This window comes from Scomber japonicus, chromosome 11 (assembly GCF_027409825.1).
Source record: "Scomber japonicus isolate fScoJap1 chromosome 11, fScoJap1.pri, whole genome shotgun sequence".
Lineage (NCBI taxonomy): Eukaryota > Metazoa > Chordata > Actinopteri > Scombriformes > Scombridae > Scomber > Scomber japonicus.
This window is the reverse complement of record NC_070588.1, coordinates 14842652-14862621: the sequence shown is the minus strand read 5'-3', so window position 1 is coordinate 14862621 and position 19970 is coordinate 14842652. Positions and strand designations below refer to the sequence as shown.

The 19970-nt window shown below is 37.9% G+C and overlaps 1 protein-coding gene across 1 annotated transcript; it reads right to left on the bottom strand.

Annotated features, from left to right (window-relative positions):
* Positions 1-2476: 2476 nt before the first annotated feature.
* On the bottom strand, positions 2477-12060 carry LOC128367552 (sorting nexin-4-like). The gene is made up of 14 exons (XM_053328138.1): positions 11935-12060; positions 11065-11189; positions 10126-10267; positions 9797-9946; positions 9294-9341; positions 9040-9095; positions 8157-8229; positions 7783-7844; positions 5913-5978; positions 5646-5735; positions 4953-5052; positions 4608-4753; positions 4004-4118; positions 2477-3905 (listed from the first exon to the last, which is right to left on the bottom strand). Exons 1-14 carry the CDS (start codon positions 12028-12030, stop codon positions 3858-3860), a joined length of 1317 nt encoding a protein of 438 aa, XP_053184113.1. The 5' UTR covers positions 12031-12060; the 3' UTR covers positions 2477-3857.
* Positions 12061-19970: the final 7910 nt, after the last annotated feature.

The window sequence follows — 19970 nt, the reverse complement described above, 5'->3', positions numbered from 1 at the left end:
TGATGTGACAATTAGCACAAATATTGATTGGTGCTCGTTTGTATTAACCCTGCGTAGTGCGAGAAGGGGTTCAGTTATCCAAATACGCCACATAATCTACTATTGATATCGATTATCGCTCTTAAACAGGAGGCAATCGTGTCCTTTCATTTTATGAGTCCAGCGCTGACAAAATCAAACCATATGCTAGGATCCCTGAGGAAATGTAATAGCACGTATCAAGTGACTTCATAGGAGACTTTATATCTCCCCTAGGAGATATCAAGCCAATGAAAGACTTTTTATCTAGCAGCTGGGTGACAAAGTAAAGGAAAAACCCGAATAAATCAGTGGAGAAAGAAGAATGCAGTTCCCATGCCTTGCACACAGGTGCATGGTACATTTACTCAATTAACATCTATCCATGCTCTGTAGTACTGTATATATAAAATGCTAAACAGGCCCAATTGAGTTCTGATTTTGTATCAAGTTGGTAAGAGGAAATACCTAAGTGACTTTGTAAGTGGGTTCATTGTTGGCGCACGAATGGCAGGAGCTTCAATCACAAAGACTGCGCAGCTGGCTGGTGTTTCAATAAGAGCAGTGACTACAGTGACATCTGTATTTAGATCAATGGGAAAAACATCAGTAAGTAGGCTTGTAAATTGTGGTTGACATTTGATGGCTGATGTTCATGCGAACATTTAGTGCGATATGTAAGGAAAAACAGACTGACTGAGAATGTCAATGCAGGACATGATCAGACTGTGTCAGCAAGCGCAGTCTGTCGACAATTACATAGAGAGTGATATTATAGTAGGGTGGTAGTGCATAAACCTCTCATTACAAAGATGAATGCACATTTGAGAGTTCAGTGGTGCAAACACCATAGACACTCCTCTACAGACATGTTGAAAAAAATGATATGGTCAGATGACTCATTCTTCACCTTATTCTAGACAAGTGGGCGACTGCATTGGCCCACATCAAGATAATGGTACAGGCCTACATTTTGCCTACAGTGCTTACATTTTCCCGCTATGGTTTGGTCTCACGTGTCTCCTCAAAGGAAGCCTCACTCCAAATCAATACAAAGCTGTTCTGGGTGATCACCTTTATCCTATGATGAAAAATTTCTATTCTCATGGCAGTGGTCTCTTCCAGGATGACAATGCCCCCATCCAAAGGACACATGGAGTCACTGAATGGTTTGACGTGTACGACAATTGTGTGAATCATATGCTATGGCCTGCACAATCACCAGATCTCAACCCAGTTGGAGAAATTTTGGATCGACAGTGCTCTCCATCTTTTGGAAGAAAGGAGTACATCCCTCCAGTAGAGTTCAGAGACTGTATAATGAATGCTGCTCTAGTGGCATGTGGAGGCCCAACACCTTACTAAAACAATTTATCTGTGTCTCCTTTGTCTGTATAGGAAATTATATCTCCCTATCAGCATTACCATGCCTACAACGCATTTCCTATGTAGGTAGCGTATAGGCTACTTTCTTACAGCAAGTTGTTCATGTATTAAGATATCAAGTTTCTTAAAAGTACCGACACTTATATGGGTTTTTTCAAAGTTAAGCTTTCCCCTGGTTTTGAATGCTAAATTAATGTTAGGTTTCTATTTGAGAAAGCCACACATTACCTCATGCAAACCAAAGCAGCAGTTGGATCTGAAAAGGGAATTTTTTCCTCTCCTTTTCTCAATAGTCTGCTTGCAGCCCACAGACTGTTCTCCCTTTCTTCCTTTCCATACCGCTCTGTTATTTTATTATGTTGTTTGTTAAACCGCCCTTGTGCCAAATTGAAATGATTATACTGGTATCGATCGGTAGGCGGCGCCGTCGATATAATCCTCCAGTTGAACGGCATTCTTCTCTGCATGAGGTGCGCACACACACACACACACACACGGCACTGGATTTGTCTAGCCTTTCCGAGCTCCAGTGGACAAATATTATATAATATATAAAGGCATTTAAATAATGGAAATATAATTATAAACACCGTAAACTGAAAATGGCGGTAAGGAGATGTGAAATATACCTGAGGACAATTTGTTGAATGCTGTTTCAAATATAAATAAATAAACAATCTGTAAGGAATACTTTTGAGATTTTTAAAGGCCCTTTTTTCCTATGGAACATCTGTCATTGAAGCAAATGTCATACTTTATTTACATCTCATATACTTGTTGTGTTTAAAATGTTTTTTTTTTACTAACTGAACAGTATTAATTATTTCATAACACACATATCTGTAAAGATCTCATGGAAAAAACCGACTCTGATCTTTATAATGAGCTCATTAAAAGATAATTTGCCACAAAGACAAATAAAATTGCACTGGGGAAAAAAAAGATTTCAGACATGAACAGTTATCAAGAACCCTCTTCATCACTGTGGTGTTAAATTAGCACATCACATAACATTCCAGTTTTCTGTATCATCCTTCTCTTATTCTGTATCAAAATGCGACTGAAATCATGTTTAAAAAGAAACATGTTTATTAGTGTCTTAGCACAATGATTACATAAACATAAAAAACACAATCTCCCATTTAACACATTTATTATAAAAACATACATAAAGCCTCAATTTAGGTTTTTATTTTAAATGAATTGATAATGGTTATTCTGAAAAGATTTTTAATATTTGTTGAATGGAAATAATCTGCACAGCTTCCAGATGTCAGATCCATTTTGCATCAATGTGCTGCTTAAATAGATACCATGAAGGAAGCAGATTGTGAAGATACAACATATACAGTATGTAATTAGAGGTCTCCAGTATTTGGTTGATATTTGACTTGAAGGCATACTGGGAACTCAGGTCTATTATTTACTGCAGTTACTTAATGCCAGAATGGGGATGAGGCACACTGACAGTAAGCAGGGTGGGTATAACCCGCACCCCCCCATCCCGCTGAACAAAACCAGTGTGTCTTAATAACTTATATCAGGTAGTTTGTGTGAATGCGTTTGTTTGGTTCAGTCATCCAAAAAGCCTCCATTAAGGAGGTCAAGAAGAAAAAAGCTATACTGTAACCAACATGGCTACACTACCCAAACTCTTCGACCGTTCTTCTTCGCAGACACATAGGTGGCAGACCAATTATCGAAGCAAATGAAACACTTTGGCGGACTGGCGATTACTTGTGTCATATCAGAATGTATGCTTGGTATTGGTATTATCACATATCTAAGTACAGTTAATTTACTGTGTACCTAGAAGTGGAGCCCTTGAAGAATCTCTAAAAGTAAAAGAAAAGCACATACCACAGTTTGTCTCAATTTATCAAAGGCAGTTTGACTCTAAAATGAGTCAATGGAACCATTGCCTGAAATGTGCAGCTTCTCAACACTTAATATTAAGTAGCACTCTGGTGTAAATTCCTTATTTTCAAGGTGAGAGATAAGAAAAGCAAAATACACCACACAGCTATTCCCAGCATGTAACTATTGTACATTATTAGTGCATGATTAACTCCTCTCGGACATGCTGTCAGCTGTGCAACTGAGGAAGAAAAAAGGCATTAAGGAATTGGATCATCTGCAGTATAAAAGGTAATGTCAGCAGAAAGCAGAGACAGTGGTACTGTTAAGACACTTGGCTTTAAAAAGGGAAGGATCCACTAAATGTTTCCGACTTTTCACAAAAAAGTGTGTGCGTCTGTTTGTGAGAGTAAGAGAGAGAGAGACAATCATTCTTAGTAGCATCCATTTAGCATAGCAAACAAAGTGAAGGCAGTATTTGTGATCTCATGGTCCATCTCCATAAGACTGCAGTATAACGATTGAATGATGCTCCCAGTCTGAACGATCTGACTGACTATTGTTTTGGTGCAGAGAGTGATTGACTGGACAGTGGCTCACATTTTGTTGAAACACTCCTTGGCATTGGACCACACCTGGATTCCCTGAGATGGCAAAAGAATGACAGAACAAGAGTGATTGAGACAAACAGAAAAAAACAAGAACAAACTCTGTGTAAAAAAACCCTAAAAAAAACACATACCTTCTTACACATGCTGATCTGCATAATGGCATAGCTGATTAGTGCTTCACGCAAATCTTTGTCCTTTTGCTCCTTAAAGCGTTCAATGTCTTCCCAGGCTGTTCGCACAAACTCTCTGATGACACAATCGCAGACAAGGACACGTAGTTGTAGATGAGTAGGGTAGAAGATAGGATAGATGTGGAACAACAAAACAAACAATGCGGTAGCTGGTTTGTTCCTTGTTCTGTGCTAGTTCCTGTCTTTGTTGTCTATACAATGATGTGTTATGTTTATGAATACTTAAAATATAATTAATGATGTCTTTCGTTCCTTTATACTGTGCAGACTTATGATTAAACTCATCAACTTTTAGGAAGCAAACATTTTGTGCTTGGAGCTGTAAGCAAGTCATCCAGTTAACTTTATCTTTACTTAACTGTTATTGTTAATCCTGGATCAACAGATTCAAAGTTGTGGTGACTTTTTTGTATGTAACAAACGGTCAGACTAAAAACCAGATTATGTATTTTCAGACACAGGGAAAATGACATCTTACAGAAGTCAATTTAGAAAAGACAAATTAGAAAAAGGTTGAAGACTGATTAGTCACTGTTGAGCTTACTGGCACTCTTTGTTTTTATCTTTGACCATTTCTTCTCCTTCCTGGATACTCTGCTCCAGGGCTGCCATCTTGCTCTCCCTCTGCTCAGGACTTTCCTGGCCAAATAGTTTACTGGTCATCCCCTTCAGCGAAAAAACACGCACCGTCTAAGGAAACATACACAAATTCAGAATTAGCATAGAATCATTTACTCTATGGCAATGGACACAATATGGTCAATGTATGTGTGTATATCACTTGTGTATGTGTCCAGGGTGTGTACGAGAAAGTGAGAGCTAATAAGCCAGTGTGTGTGTGTGTGTGTGTGTGTGTGTGTGTGTGTGTGTGTGTGTGTGTGTGTGTTACCCCGGTCACCAGCTCTTCTTTCTGCTGTTTCTTATATGCAAGGTCCTGAGCTGCGATTTCCAACTCATACTGGATCAAATCATGTTTCCTACAAACTGACCTTAACACACAAACAAAAAACACACCTTTAATGCTCAAGACCATTTTTCATATTGACATATTTTTCCACCCAAATAAACCCCTAAAATCAATTCACACCATAAATGCATCCTTTTTATATTTTACCAAAGCAAGAATATCTGATATCACGCTTCCACTACCACTAATAAAACTATCCTACCATCAGCAGCAGGCCTAGTTTATATGTTCTGCTCAAAGATAAATATTTAAATATACTGAAAAGCATTTGCATTAGCACTGCTGCATGTATGCTTTGTTTTGAATAAAGATAAAGATCAAAGGCAACATGAGGTGCAAGCATGTGATTGGATAACAACTGTGTTGTGGTTTATTGGACAGTTTCAAACACATTTGGTTAAAGCTGCACTCCTTCTGAGCCTGATGTAATTTATGCCTGGTGTTACAGAAGGTCAGGATGATCAAAACCACTATGGCAGCATGGATACTCATGTGTGAGCTTTTCATATTAATTTGACTCAAATACTCAGGGTGAGATTTCATCTATTGAACTGGAGTTTAGCTAAATTAATGACTTTTCCCCGAAGGCTTCTTGACTTAAAACAACACACTTACCGGACAGCCTCAGTGTAAAAGAGGTATTCTTTCAGTTGATCTGCATAGTGCTCTTCCTCCTCCAGAATGTCATCTATTGATGCAGCATATCTGGGCATACACACACAAAGTCATATTTGCATGTGAAATTAATTTTTTTTAAATAAATTAATTTGAGTGATAAAAGACTGTTTGAGCTACTGTTGAGCTAGTGTTAGTGTGTGTAACAGAATGAGCAACAGTTGAAGTATATTGTATCTATGCGACTTGTGTGTGTCTTCTACTCACGTGTCCATGTGGTGGCCAGCACTCTGTAGTCCATCTCCCATCTCTTTCTCTATAGCACTCCACTCACTAAAGACACAACAATGCAGTCATACATCACTCAATTCCCACAACTCTCTCTACTGTTTCAGACCAGCCTTTAGATGTTTCCTTACATGTACTTCAAAGTCAAAAGACTGAATGGTGTTTTTTATTATTATTATTGTTATTATTAGTAGTGGGGTGGGGGTGTTTAATTGTATGTTTTAATGTTTGGGTTTTATTTGTATTTCTCAAATTGCATGTTTTTGTTTTTTTGTTTTAAATTCTTACTGTTAAATGTGTTGTTTTATGTAAAGCACATTGAGTTGGCATTGTGTATGAAATGCTCTATATAAATAAAGCTGCCTTGCCTTTGTGTGACACCATTTGTTCATAAAATATGAATTCTATCCCTCTTGAGGCATCAAAAAATCATTATCAACAAATAACTCTCCCAATTGTATTAAAGATCATACGGAAACATGCTTGAGATGAAGCATGACCCAATAATTACAGTAATTACCTTACTACTAAAGGCATTAGCATAAATACAACATGTAGAACAGTTATATCTCATTTTCATTGTGACTTAAGTTAAGCATCGATAAGTCAAAAAATTTAAAGTCCTTACAGTAACATAAAAAAAGAAATGCAAGAAATGAAACATGTATGGTAAGCTTTCCATATGGCAACTACAGAGTGGGTGGCAAATCAAAGGAAAAACAAATACACTGCTTTAGTAAGGTTTTGGGCCACCGCATGCTGCCAGAATATCATGTGCACCTTGGTATTGATTCTACAAGGCTCTGAACTCTACTGGAGGGATGAACAGCATTCTTCCATAAGATAATTTTGTGTTTTAATGATAGTGGTGGAGAGCACTGTCTAACAAGTTGGTCCAAAATCTCCCATAGATGTTCATTTAGATTGCAGTCTAGTGACTGTGATGGCCATAACCCATGATTTGCATAATTTTTATACACGTCAAACCATTCAGTGACCCCTCATGTCCTTTGGATGGGGGTATCGTAATCCTGGAAGAGACCACTCCCATCAGGGAAGAAATATTTCATCATAGGATAAAATTGAACATTCAGAACAACTCTATATTGATTTGCAGAGACTCTTCCTTATAAGGGGACAAGTGCACCCAAACCATGCCAGCAAAAAGATCCAACAGTCAAGCATTCACCACTGAACTCTCAAATGTGCATTCATCTTTGTAATGAGGGGTTTATGCACTGCAGTCCTACTATAATATCCCTCTCTATGTAATTGTCAACAGACTGCTCTTGCTGACACAGTCTGATCATGTCCTGCATTGACATTCTCAGTCACCTGAGGAAGAGTTGCTCTTCTGTTTTCTTTACATATTGCACTAATGAATGAACATCACGATCAGATGTGCGCTGTCAATCACAATTTCCAATCCTGTATACTGATGTCTTTCCCTCCCATAGATCTAAATACAAATGTCACTTTAGTCACTGTTCCTATTGAAACACCAGCCAGCTGAGCAGTTTTTGTGAATGAAGCTCCTGCCATACTTGCCCCAACAATGAACTATCTTTCAGTGTCACTTAGATCTTTTCCTCGGATTGAATGATAATTGACTAATTGTACCATGCATTGCACCTCTGTTGAGACATCTGCATTTATTCATTTTCTCCCCTCATTTATTTAGGTTTTTCCTTTAATTTGGTCAAAGATAATTGGATAACGTATATGCAACAGATGTCTATTCATTTTAACTTATCGCTTGTTAGTACTGTATTTTGTGTGAATGCAAGGCCTCCTCTTAGGTCAATTATTAATGCAGAAATACAATGACATAAGAGCATGTGTTTCTCACCTGAAGACTCTCCCATAGTTACCGTGGACCTTATAAACTCCATACAGCCTGTCTGCCACTCTCTAGGATAAAAACCATCAGTTACTGTGAGCATAGTCTGACAAGAAACGGACATAGAGTGGAGTTTGATTTGTTGTCACAAGTGTATGACAACAAACACCACTATTTTGATAGTCAGAAATTCAAAAATCTAGCAAGTTTAAGACCCAGATATTTTTCTCAAGTGTTTGATGACTCAATGCCAGTGAATTTTGGATCTGCACTCGACAGGTGGTCAGAGAGAAGACTTCACCAGTATATCCAGGCTACACAACACAATATGTAAATAATATAAACCACTGGTCGTGTGTGTGTTGATGCATGCAAATACTCACCGCTCGCACCCTGAGAAGTTGAGAGATGACATTGTTCAGTTCATCACTGTAGTGTTTCAGCGCTGTGAATCGCCTGGAGACGACAACAAATGGGTCATACCTGAAACTGTGTTTCTGCATTGCTGTATCTCAGCAATCTCTATGTGTGACACCAAAGTGAACAGATTGTTTTAAATATGTTCAAATTAATTTCGATATTTGTTTTTATGAATAGTCCCAGAGCCGTTCCAACTAGGGGTGTGACGAGATCTCGTGCCACAAGATCTCACGAGACTAAAACGTCGTCAAAGTGAATATTGTCTCGCGAAGCTATAAGTAAGGGGCAAACCAAAAAAAAAAAAAATCTAAGCGAGAAATTAGAGCGGATATAGATGTATTCCTTTTTTTTTTTTTTTTTTTTTTTTTTAAAGTCTTTAGTAAACCTTTCACATTCAAATCGTGGAAAAACAACAGTAGAACTCAGGGCTATGTTTAATACGGGCATGCACGGGCATATTCCAAGATGACAATGCTGTGTATTTAGAAAGTAGAACTTAAGTGATTCATTACAAGATGATTAAAACATTTCAGTTAAAATCTCGTCTCGTCTCAATCTCATGAACCCAATATCGTGTCTCGTCTTGTGAGCCGAGTGTATCGTCACACCCCTAGTTCCAATTAAAACAACTTCAATTATCGTACCTATAATTACCTGTTTTGTCAATGGGATCATGCTATCTAATTCAGTCTACTCAATAAAATTTCTTGAATAACAAATTCATGATAACAAAGTAATATGATTGAATTCCCTGATTTGTATAATCAGACCAAAATATGGTCAGGAAACCCAATCAAGAGTAAACTGTTTTTTTAGAAGGACCACTAAGGTCTATTTTACACTTACTTGTCAGGGTTCTTGACTCTGAACATGGCACTCAGGGACTTTAGTCTGGAGTCAACCTGGTAAGAACACAAATACATTTACAGTTAGTTTTATGTTGCATACAGCATAATCAATTCAGCCACAGTCATTTCACACACCATGTGACTTCAGACAACGTTAGTTAACTAACATATTTCTTAGTCAAGCAAGTTCAATGGATGTAGGAATGGAAAAAAATGGAAAAAAGCACTCTTAAAACAATATATATGGCATACCTTGTCTTGGAAACCAGTCTCCAAAACCGCCTCCCTCCATCCCTTCTCCTGAAGAAAGATGATTGACAGATAATAGACCGGGTTATTAGTCATATTGTGTAATATGTTTTCCAGCAGTGCAACATCTTACACGGTGCCGCTCTGGTTTGAGCATGTTGCTACAGGCTACAAGGAGATAATGAAATACAGATTTGAATGTTCGGTATGGAGGTTTGAAGGTGTATCAAACGGTACAATTACAGAGATTTATTTCAGATTTCAAAGTTAATGAGGGGAGCAGTTATTGTCACCTTTATGTAGACACTGACAGCTTAACAGCAGATGAGCAGCATGTTAGGAGGTATTCTACCTGGGGTGTGCTCATGTAATAGCTCTGTGGAAATAATGTCTCACCAATGCAGCGTCTTGTATTGTTTCGCCATAGTGCAATTATCAGTTTAAAACCAAAAAAGCAAGATTGTGAGTTTGTGTGACTTCCTATGTATGGCAAAAAATGTGCTAACCTCTGTAAGAAAGAGGAAGAAGATCTTGTCATTGGAAAGGACAGGGTGTGATGCAACACGCAACAGGAAGTTTTCCAGGCCAACTCTCCGTCGCTCAACAAAGTCTGGGTCAAGGTTGTCTGCTGACAGCTTGTGCCACTGAAACTCTGCCTACAAGAAGCACAATCAAGCATGTAAGAAGATAGCAGTCAAAGGCAATGTCATAAAAAGAGGGATTAGCTCTATCACAAACTTTCAGGTCCTATAGTGAATATCAAAGGGATTCATTATACTCAGCAAATATATTATCTGTAATTAAACTCTTTAAAAATAGTAAGAGTACTACTTACCCTTTTCTCTGGTAGTGGAGGGATTATGATGTAGGGGTAGGTGATCAGGAGGTATGTTCTGAGCAGCTCAAACTCACTGTAGCGTCTCCACAAAGTGTCAGGTGTGGCTGGTGTACCTCCATCTGGGACGGCTTCAGCTGGCCTGCAGACACAACAGCAGGAACAAAGTTGCTTACGGTGAAAGCATAGAAATATTGTGACAAGTAAACTTCTGTTCTCATTCAGGGAAACTAGAAACATACAAAGAACCACAAATTCTATCTATTTGTGTTAATCAGTTACTCATCTCCATCACTGTTTAAGTCACTATCTTTGGGGGGAGAACAGAGTCTGACAAGAAAGCAAGGCCACTGAATGCATGTGATGTTATCAATGCAAGCCGTTGTTCTTGCTTTGCTTAACCAAGTTTAATCTACCAAACCTGACAAGTGTGCACAGGATGTGGTGGGCAGTGCACAGTGAAATCACATTTTTATCTTACCCACAGACGGTTTTGCCCTACTCACAGCAAAGAAGATAAGTAAATACTCCCATCACATATAACATGACAGGTGTGCTGATTTTAATTCATTCTATTTGGTTGATTTTCTCTCAGAATATTTTGTAATCAAGTTAGAGCAGCTCTAGCATTGAAACTGAACCAAAAGTGAGATTTAATGTCTTGAGATTAAGTATTACCTTAATTATTAATTTATCAGTGATTTTAAATTGTGGAGGAGAAAGCAAGGTATCCTTTCTATTTGTAATACTGATGAAGTCTACGTGTAAGAGGTCCCACTCCACTTTTCTTGCAACACTGCCGTTTTTTTCTGCACAACTACTAGAAAGATTAGCAAATAGCAACCTGAAAGTTGTTTAACACTAAGTAGCAATGGTGATTAATAAACACAAGATGCTCATCAAACAGGACAAAAGCTAATGTTTTTGTTTAGGACCTACCGTGTTTCTATGAGGTAGACAGTATAGGTTTCCTGTATGTTTACGGTGTTCTTCCCTGTTCTCTTCTCGGCCTCTGCCACATTTATCTCCATTTTTCTCAACAGAGCTGTTTCTCTTTCCACCATCTGCACAGCCGCCCCAAAACAAGAAAGAAGGAGAAAATATTACAAACAGTTGAAGGAATGGTAAAACATCAAGGTCTGAGAGGAAGCATGAGAAACTAATAACACATGAGTAGACAGGTGTGTCAGAGGAGAGAGTGTGGTTGTCAGTACTGAGAGAACAAAAACAGTCACGCAAGCACGATTACCTGCACACCTTTTTTCTGCTGAAGATAGTGTTACACTGTGCTTGTTGACACAGAGTTATGATAGGCGTATGCAGGTCACAAGACAGGACAACCCTACCACCAACGAAGTAATAAAGACAATATAGATGCGGAAATTGTCTTCTCTCACTAAAAAACACGGTACTAAACAGTAGAGTAGCAGAAAACAACGACGAATCAAGTAAACATAACTTTAGCCTGAGCGTTAACTAAGTTCAGTAAGTTACAGTAGCTAGCTAGCAAGCTAACGTCAGGAGCAAAGTTTTGCAAAGCAGCTTCGAAACAAAAGCAACGTTTTGTCAAATTAGAACTTTTAAGTGACCGCGCAGAACTAAGGCCAGGTGCATGCAACTTAAAACATAGAAGTAAAAAGGCAAAACAGCTTTTCTTTAAACATTTTACAAGATAGTAAAAGTCTCCATATGTTACTAACTCCACCTAGCTAACATTACGTTAGGCCTGTTTTGGAAAGTTTGCACAAGTGAAAACAGGCTTTTTAAACTCCGGAAGTGCTTCACAGAAAGAAGGGCAAAAGTTACGACCGTGTTTATGATGTTATTCTCTAATTCCGTTGAGGTGATGTCGGTGTTACCGATCACAGCTACTTCTTCGTTACTTCCAGAGTCTGCCATCATCATCTGGCTGCTGCCGTCAGCTGAGCTGGCACAGCGGACTGACTGCTCTGCGCATGCGCCGACGACTGACGCCAGGGAGTGACCATAATAATACCAATGTTTAGGGGCCACATACAGCCCAATTTGATCTCAAGGGGACCGGATCAGTAAAACCTGTATAATATATGTTATATATAATATATATTAGGGTCCGACTAATACTGGATTTTTGGGGCTGATGCCAATACTGATATTAAGGAGTAAAAAAAATCCAATATCGATATGTTACCCAATAATGTTATATACATAAACATACACTTTTTTGCATTGATCCCTTAAATGTAGTTATCAAATGAAAAATTGGAAGTACTTTTCTGCAATTTTCATACTTTGCAAAGTTATCCATTGGTCCTGATTGGACCCCTTGGTGGGTCGGTTCTGTCCCATGGGCCATATGTTTGACACCCCTGATTTAGTTGATGTGATAATAATGTTCATTCTAAATAGTCTACATATAGTCTACATATACTAAAACATGGAATAAAATGTAATACATCAGGTAATTTTTTTTCACACTTTCAACATATGTACAGTTATGTCCATCTAATTGTTGCAGATTTGCAGCAGTTAGTTTTTTTATATGAATAATTCCCAAAAGTTTCTATTCTGTTGCTGTGCTCACTAATTTGGTGAACCCAGTACCCTCTTCAGAGATGATTAACATCTTTGATGCCTTTCTTTAGCAAGACTGACATCTACTGGTGGGATTCTGGTACAGGGTTTGTTTAATTCCATTTTCTTCCCAGAGCCCATACTGCTGATGTTTGATTTTTAATTTTCAGCAATTTTGGAAAGAGATAGGAGCACTTGGAATATGCAGATTACTAATGATTCAGAATTTTGATTAATTGCAGAATTTCAATTGTAAATGTTTTGCCCCCAGAATACTTACAGCAGAAGACAGTGTGTCCTGTGTGCTGCTGACATAACCTGGCCTAAATAGTGACCACAGACCAATGCACACATGCTATGAGATACTCTTTAAAATTAATTTTACACTTTTTTTCTATGTTAAAAAGTATTGGGCATACGTCATCAATAAGAAAGTATCATAAATTGAAATCTTGCTGACATTTTCTCAGTACTTTCATAAAATCTGCAAAAGATTCTGTAAGTGATGAATTTCCTCACTGCGGTGATATCATTGTCCCTCTCTCATTGGATGTAGATGGTTGTGGGCCCAGATGTGAATGAGAGGGATGCGGTCTGCCTCAGGCTAGTAAACAGCGCAGAAACACGGCCTTTTAGTTCCTGTGGTCACACTGTTGTGCAGCGTTTAATGTTTAAAGAGAAGGGTGGAGCAGCATTTAGTAAGGAAGCATTTTATATAGATGCCACTGGGCATGGATGGGGTGTTGGTGTGTTGTTGGATGTGGGATGAATGAAAAAGAGAGGGAGAGAGACAACGAAATGCATACCATGGATGGATTGGTATGAGAGTGGTATAAACTGATATAACAATTAACTGTGAAATGGTGAAATGGTGAAATGGTGCAGCGCAGGTACGGATGAATGAATGGAGTGATGGTGGGATGCGGTTTCAGGCTGCAGCGTGTCAGGAAACCCAAAGCCTGCGCTGTGACCAGTCGTAGTCAAAGCAACAGCATAGTTACCATTCTTTCCTGCCACTGACCTCAAACCAGCTACCACCACTTCCTGTCCACACAAATGGGCATACACATACAATAACACATACATACACACTTAAACACACACACACACACACACACACACATACACACACACACACACACACACACACACACACACACACACACACACATACACACACACACACACACACACACACACTGGCCCTATTTGGCTGACTGTAATCGGCCATTTGACAACTTTTTAGCGCTCCCTGGCTAACTTTCTTGAACACTGAGCTAGAATAAGCTGTGTGTGTGTGTGTGTGTGTGTGTGTGTGTGTGTATCTTCCTGTCTTGTCTAAATTTGGAAGTAGTCAGTGTATTATGCATCATGAGTCATGATGTTCATGCCAAATGCCTGGAGACAAACAAGACAAATAATTGCTGTCAAAAATATAAATTAAATGCATATAGTGAATGCACAATAGGACTTTAAAAAAATAATAAAATTAATTGGCATAACTAATTATTTTTAAACATCACAGTGCTTTCTCATTTCAGTTCATGCCTGGTCTAGATAAATCTGTAAGTGATTACAGTGGTTTATTTCAAAAATGTGTATTGTAATAATTCATATTTTATTGTTTCCCCATTGATGATAGAAAACAAGGAGATTGAATGAAGTAGTTTGAATTGAAACTTTAAATGTTGAACAGTAGATGGTAGCAAAAATCCAATAATGTCAATGTACAACTATGGCGCTCTGCCTCCCCCTGTTAAACATGCAGCATCGCAGAATCAGAGTGAGCATTAGTACAAGAATGAGAGACGATCAGATTGCACAACATGAAAATGCTGGGTATGCTGTAATATGATAATAAATGAGTTAAATTAGTTTTTATAGTATAGACCAAAACATATCATTATTGTTAATTTAATATCAATGCACAATACATTTAATGTTCCAGCTAAAAGATCATTTTAATCTTTCAACACCACATAAAAACTAAGAAACAAACAAACATGTAACTGCTCCAAAACAACCAACAGAAACAGAACACTAGATTCCCACTAAGCAGCAATCTCAGGATCGTTAAAAAGCAACAGTTCATCAGTACAAGACATTTCCCATCTCCCATAATAGCTAGTGTATCTGAGCTTAATGACTAAAGGCTTGAGGGTCCTTCAACCATGTTTTCAAACTAAATTTAACATATTGAAAGGTAGTGCTCCCTTACTGAGAAGCAGTTTTTCCTTAAATGTTGTAGACCAAACTTTAACATAACAGTCCACTCTAGTGGATACCCTTGTTCACCTTTAGCTGGCACTACATAGTGTTACAAACTGTTGAAGAGGTAATGGTGCTAGTTTGTGAATGATCTTATATAATAAATTAACATTTGCAAAAAAAGAACTTTTCAAATGTCAAAAGATAATACTTGTTAACTATGCTTATACAGACTATGAAGTGGTTGCATTGATGTAGTTGATGTACTATTTGTCTAAGACCAGGCTGTGATACAGTATGAAAAACTTGACATCAACATTGAGTGCATGTGCAATTTCACTGCATCTGTACTAATTTGATTTCTTATAAATCTAAAATGAGCATGGTTAGGCTTTATTGTTTTTGAAACATTTTATAATTAGTTTTTTGAATGATAGATTGATATCAACAATCACACCCAAATAACAAGCAGACATCCTGAACCCTCTATCCTTTTAGAAACATTTCAGGAGGAGGGGTGTTTAATCTAATAAATAAAAAAAATCCAACATACTAACCATTTTGGAAAAATTTAATGTCAAGGATTGAATATGTCATCCAGTCTTCTATTTTCGCCATAGCTCCTGGTAAAGATGCAGCTTGCTGTCTAGAATTAGCATCTATATAAATGACTGTGTCATCTGCATACATTTGAATATTAACTTCTCAACAAATGGAAACTCATTGATATAAATGAAGTGTCTTTCTCAAACGTTTGTAAAGTAAGCATTACTGTATATAAATGTAGATATAGAATGCACAGTTATTGCATAAAGTCATACCATGGTTTACTGTTGTTCTTCGAGAATAGTGGGTATATACAAGTATTGCCGTACTAGTGAGTGTTAATGTCATCATACAAGTAATACTGTAGTGCATGGGTTTTCTTCCTCAAGTATATCATGAAATGTGATATCAGAAAAACAAATAACTGCATAAAACATTAATCCTCACTTGGCTGGTTTGAGTCTCATGGTTGATTAGTATCTCTCTCTTCTGGCATGTCTCAAGGGCCAGGTTTTTAGTGGCCAATATCAAAACTAGTAAACTCTATTCATGCCTTCTCTTTCTGATCAATCATTCTGCCATATAAATATATTTGTCTCATGTTTTTGTTATGTGTGAATGTTGTGTAAATGGGTATGGTTTCTAAATAATCCCATAATTGCATTAGATTCATCCAAATATGTGATTTATTCCCCAATATGTTTGTTGGACATTTTTAAGAAAAGTTGTTCTGTGCGTGCATGTGTATGTGTGTGTGTGTTTGCATGCTGTATACAAGGCTGGTCACGAAGGTCATAAAGAGGAAGTCCTTGTGGTCAGTAGAAAGGAGCACATGTTTTGCTCCATGTCATAGTCTCCATCCTTCATTTTCCTCTCCTTCATCCATCTATTCTTGCCTCTGACAGTGGTGGAAAACTCATACAGTGTGTCCAGTTGGTCTGTATTTGTGTGTGTGCCTGTATAGAATATGCATGTGTATGAACTGCTATATATATACATATAATGAAATGAGGATTGGTTTGGTTGGTAGTTCTTTTCTCAGTGTGTATTTTTGCCTTGTTATGAGAACAATCTTCAACTACTGATGGTAAATAAGATGCAGCCTAGCTTGCTGTTGACCTCTCTGCACTTTACCTTTACCAGTGATTTATGGGAAGAATAAACCAAAGTTACAAGAGATTTAAGAGTAGCTTATGTTTTGTGTAGTGTAGTTGAGCCATACACCAACACCTGATCAGCTCAACATACATGCATCCTGCCCACTCAGATGTATGTAAATGCATCACACTGGTTGATTTTTGAATGATTTTGTTCAACTAAGCTCTATTTTAACAGAGCATCTTAAATAAGTGTCATTAATTCAGATTAGGAATTTAAACTAAATTAAAAACTCATTCTAACCACCAACATAAATGCAGATAAATTATCTTTTATAGGCTTTAAATTTACATAGTCAATCACCTCAACTCATTGCTATTTTAAGTATATATATATTGGAAAAATAAGTCATCACAATGCCTTATCAAAGTGAGAAGTAAGAGATCAGAAGAGAGAGGACAAAAATGACATATATTATAACCTTTTATCTTCATTAGGTTTTTTTTAAGGTTTTTTTTAAGTATTCATAAGTCACTAGTATAACTCAGAAGTATTATCTTGTCAGTTTCCCACTTCTGTCTCTACTCTTCCATTCCTGGAATGTTTCAAATGTTCTGCCATTTTCTCCCTCCTATCCATCACCAGGGTGTTGACAAATTAAGACGTGTGAGCCTCAATTGAATGCTTCTATGCATGACTGATGCTGCTTTCCAACGAGCTTACACATTGGCGTGTACTGTATATGGGCACTAAGTCTCATTCACACACGCACACACATGCAAACACACATGCAGAGTGTGAGCAATGCAGTATAATAAGCAGCGTGGCAGCGGTGTGGTCAGCTTTGCCCCATGTGCAATCGTTGAGAAGCCACATGAAGGCTTCTGGGTATTAAAGGACAAGCCTTGGTTGGCTGGGAGGGAATCTGTCATGCAACAAGAAAACTGTGTTTTTCACCCTTTTTTTCCCCCTCTTTCATTTCTTCTCAATCCCTCTTTTTCTTTACCCCTCTTACCAAGTTCTGTCCTTCATCGAATTCTCTTTCTCTCTCTCTCTCTCTCTCTCTCTCTCGCTCTCTCTCTCTCTCTCTCTCTCTCTCTCTCTCTCTCTCTCTCTCTCTCTCTCTCTCTCTCTCTCCTTTTCTTTCTGCCCATTTTTTTCTCCTTCTTCATTTCTTTCATTCTGTGGCATATTAGACTCAGTTGTAATACTCTCTAGCTTAAAATGCTTAGACCACTGGAATGTTCCGTCAAAGAGGTGGGCGGACCCAGGGGGCGGGACAGACCAACATAACCAATTAAGGAGGAGATTGAGGTAAGACGGACAGCTTCTAAATGGTGTAATAACAACCTACTAAAATGTAATTACAATGCAATAGCAATAGACACTTCTAATGACAGGATATATATGCCAATGTGATTTCCTAATTATGGCTTTGGCATAATGGGTGACTGTTAACATGGCGTGGAGATTATAGAGAGGTGTCTGAATGCAGAAATTCAACCACAGGGACTTGTAACCGTGTTGAAGGGCATAATAGCCACTCAGAAGTATTGATCAGAGCTGGCATGTTTAAGAGGGAGCCTGTAAGTGAATGAGATGAGTGTGTGATGTAATTATGTAGCTAGCTTGTTAATTCATTGAGCCATCTAGCCATTTGTCCATTCATCTGTTCATTCATTCACTTTTTTATATTTTTCTAGTCAGAATCTATTGTTCTGGTTTTTGTTTTTTATTTGACCTGTACTTTTGTTGGTCCATTTCCATTCCTCACACAGCTTACATGTCCATCCACTGTCCATCTGTCTGTTCATAGGTCTATGTGATGCTGCCATCCATCCATCCATCTGTCCATCCATCCATCTCTCCCTCCATCCATCCTTCCATCTCTAACAAGAGGAGTGGATGGTGGCGTCCATTATTACAGAGCATCCCAGAATAGAGTCTCGTTTTATTACAAGTCCCTCTGGTCGCCGTGGCTACCCAAATTACAGGCCAGCCTTCTCACACATAAAAAAGGTTGCGCTGCCGAAAACCAGCCACCTCAATAAAGGATGGATTAGAAAATCCTTTGCTTTTTTCCCTTCCTTTCCTTTTTGAAAGGTTTTCTGTACATTTTTTTCCCTCTGGTGTTTTGTTTTATGTTGGGGTACAGCGGTCTTCTTCAGTGGTTTTGCTCCCCGACCCTGCGGCGGGAAAATACGCTCACTTGTGGGTTTCTGGGAAGGCAGTGGTGGACGAAACATCTGCTGGGAGCAAGATGTATGTAAGTGTGTGTGTGTGTGTGTGTGTGTGTGTGTGTTTCTGTGTGTGTTTCTGTGTGTGTATGTGCATGTTGGGACACTGCCTTGGCATCCTGTTTAAGTTCACTGATCTGTTTGACTGATAGCTAAATAGTAGAAGATAGTGAGAGAAATATTCAATGTATGTTTTGAAAGGCCATTTTACAGGTGCAATATAAAATAATGTAGTGCTTTAATGATAACCTGTCTACTGAAAACTGTAGAAAGGTGCAACACTTAGATATCTTTTAGTGAACTTAAGGATTTCATTTACTACTTTCAAGTTTGAAAATTTTAGATAACTGATACAGGGCTTCAGAAACATCCCTGGTTACAATATTTGATGTAGCTACCCAACATTTAAAAATAAGGTATGCAAGTGCTCACATCTTATAAGAGTTGCCTTCAGTAACTTTGAGCTAGCAGTAAAAGCCAAGGTTATCATGCCTGGCATTAAAAGCTTCATCATACCTAGATCATGTCTGACAAATAGCAAGTAGGATAAGGTGCAATTTGAGTACTGTCAGATGTTTATAAAATGTTAACAAATGAGATTACATCATGCATACCTGTCATGCATACATATGCACCAAGTACACATCAGTATATGTTTTTCTCAAGACACCTCCACTTTTAAACCATGTTTTAAAATAGTAACGTAGATAATTACAAATACACAGAGTTTAAGGAACTGTGCCTGTTTCAAAAGCTTCCACTATCAGATGTTACTGAGGTGACAGGAGTGATCATGTAAAGCCACTAATATGTGTTTTGTTAAATTGTTATTGGCAGACAACTTTATGAAGTAGATAGGATACTACACATTGAAACAAAGGATGGGATTTCCTCATTATCCTTAAATGTATATGGGTTAAATCTCATAGCCAGAAACCTTAATTGAATTATTTTGAGTTTCAGTGTGCTGAGGAAATCTCAATTTCCATATCATCATCATCATCATCATCATCATCATCATCATCATCATCATCATCATCATCATCATCATCATATGTTTTATAACCTACTTTCCCAGTAAGTTATCTTGAGATGCTTAATGGTGTCCCTAAACTACTGTTAATTATACATAATAAAGCAAGTTTAAATGTGCTGTTTAATTAAGATTTTACTCTTTTTGACTTTGACATTATTGTAGTGTAA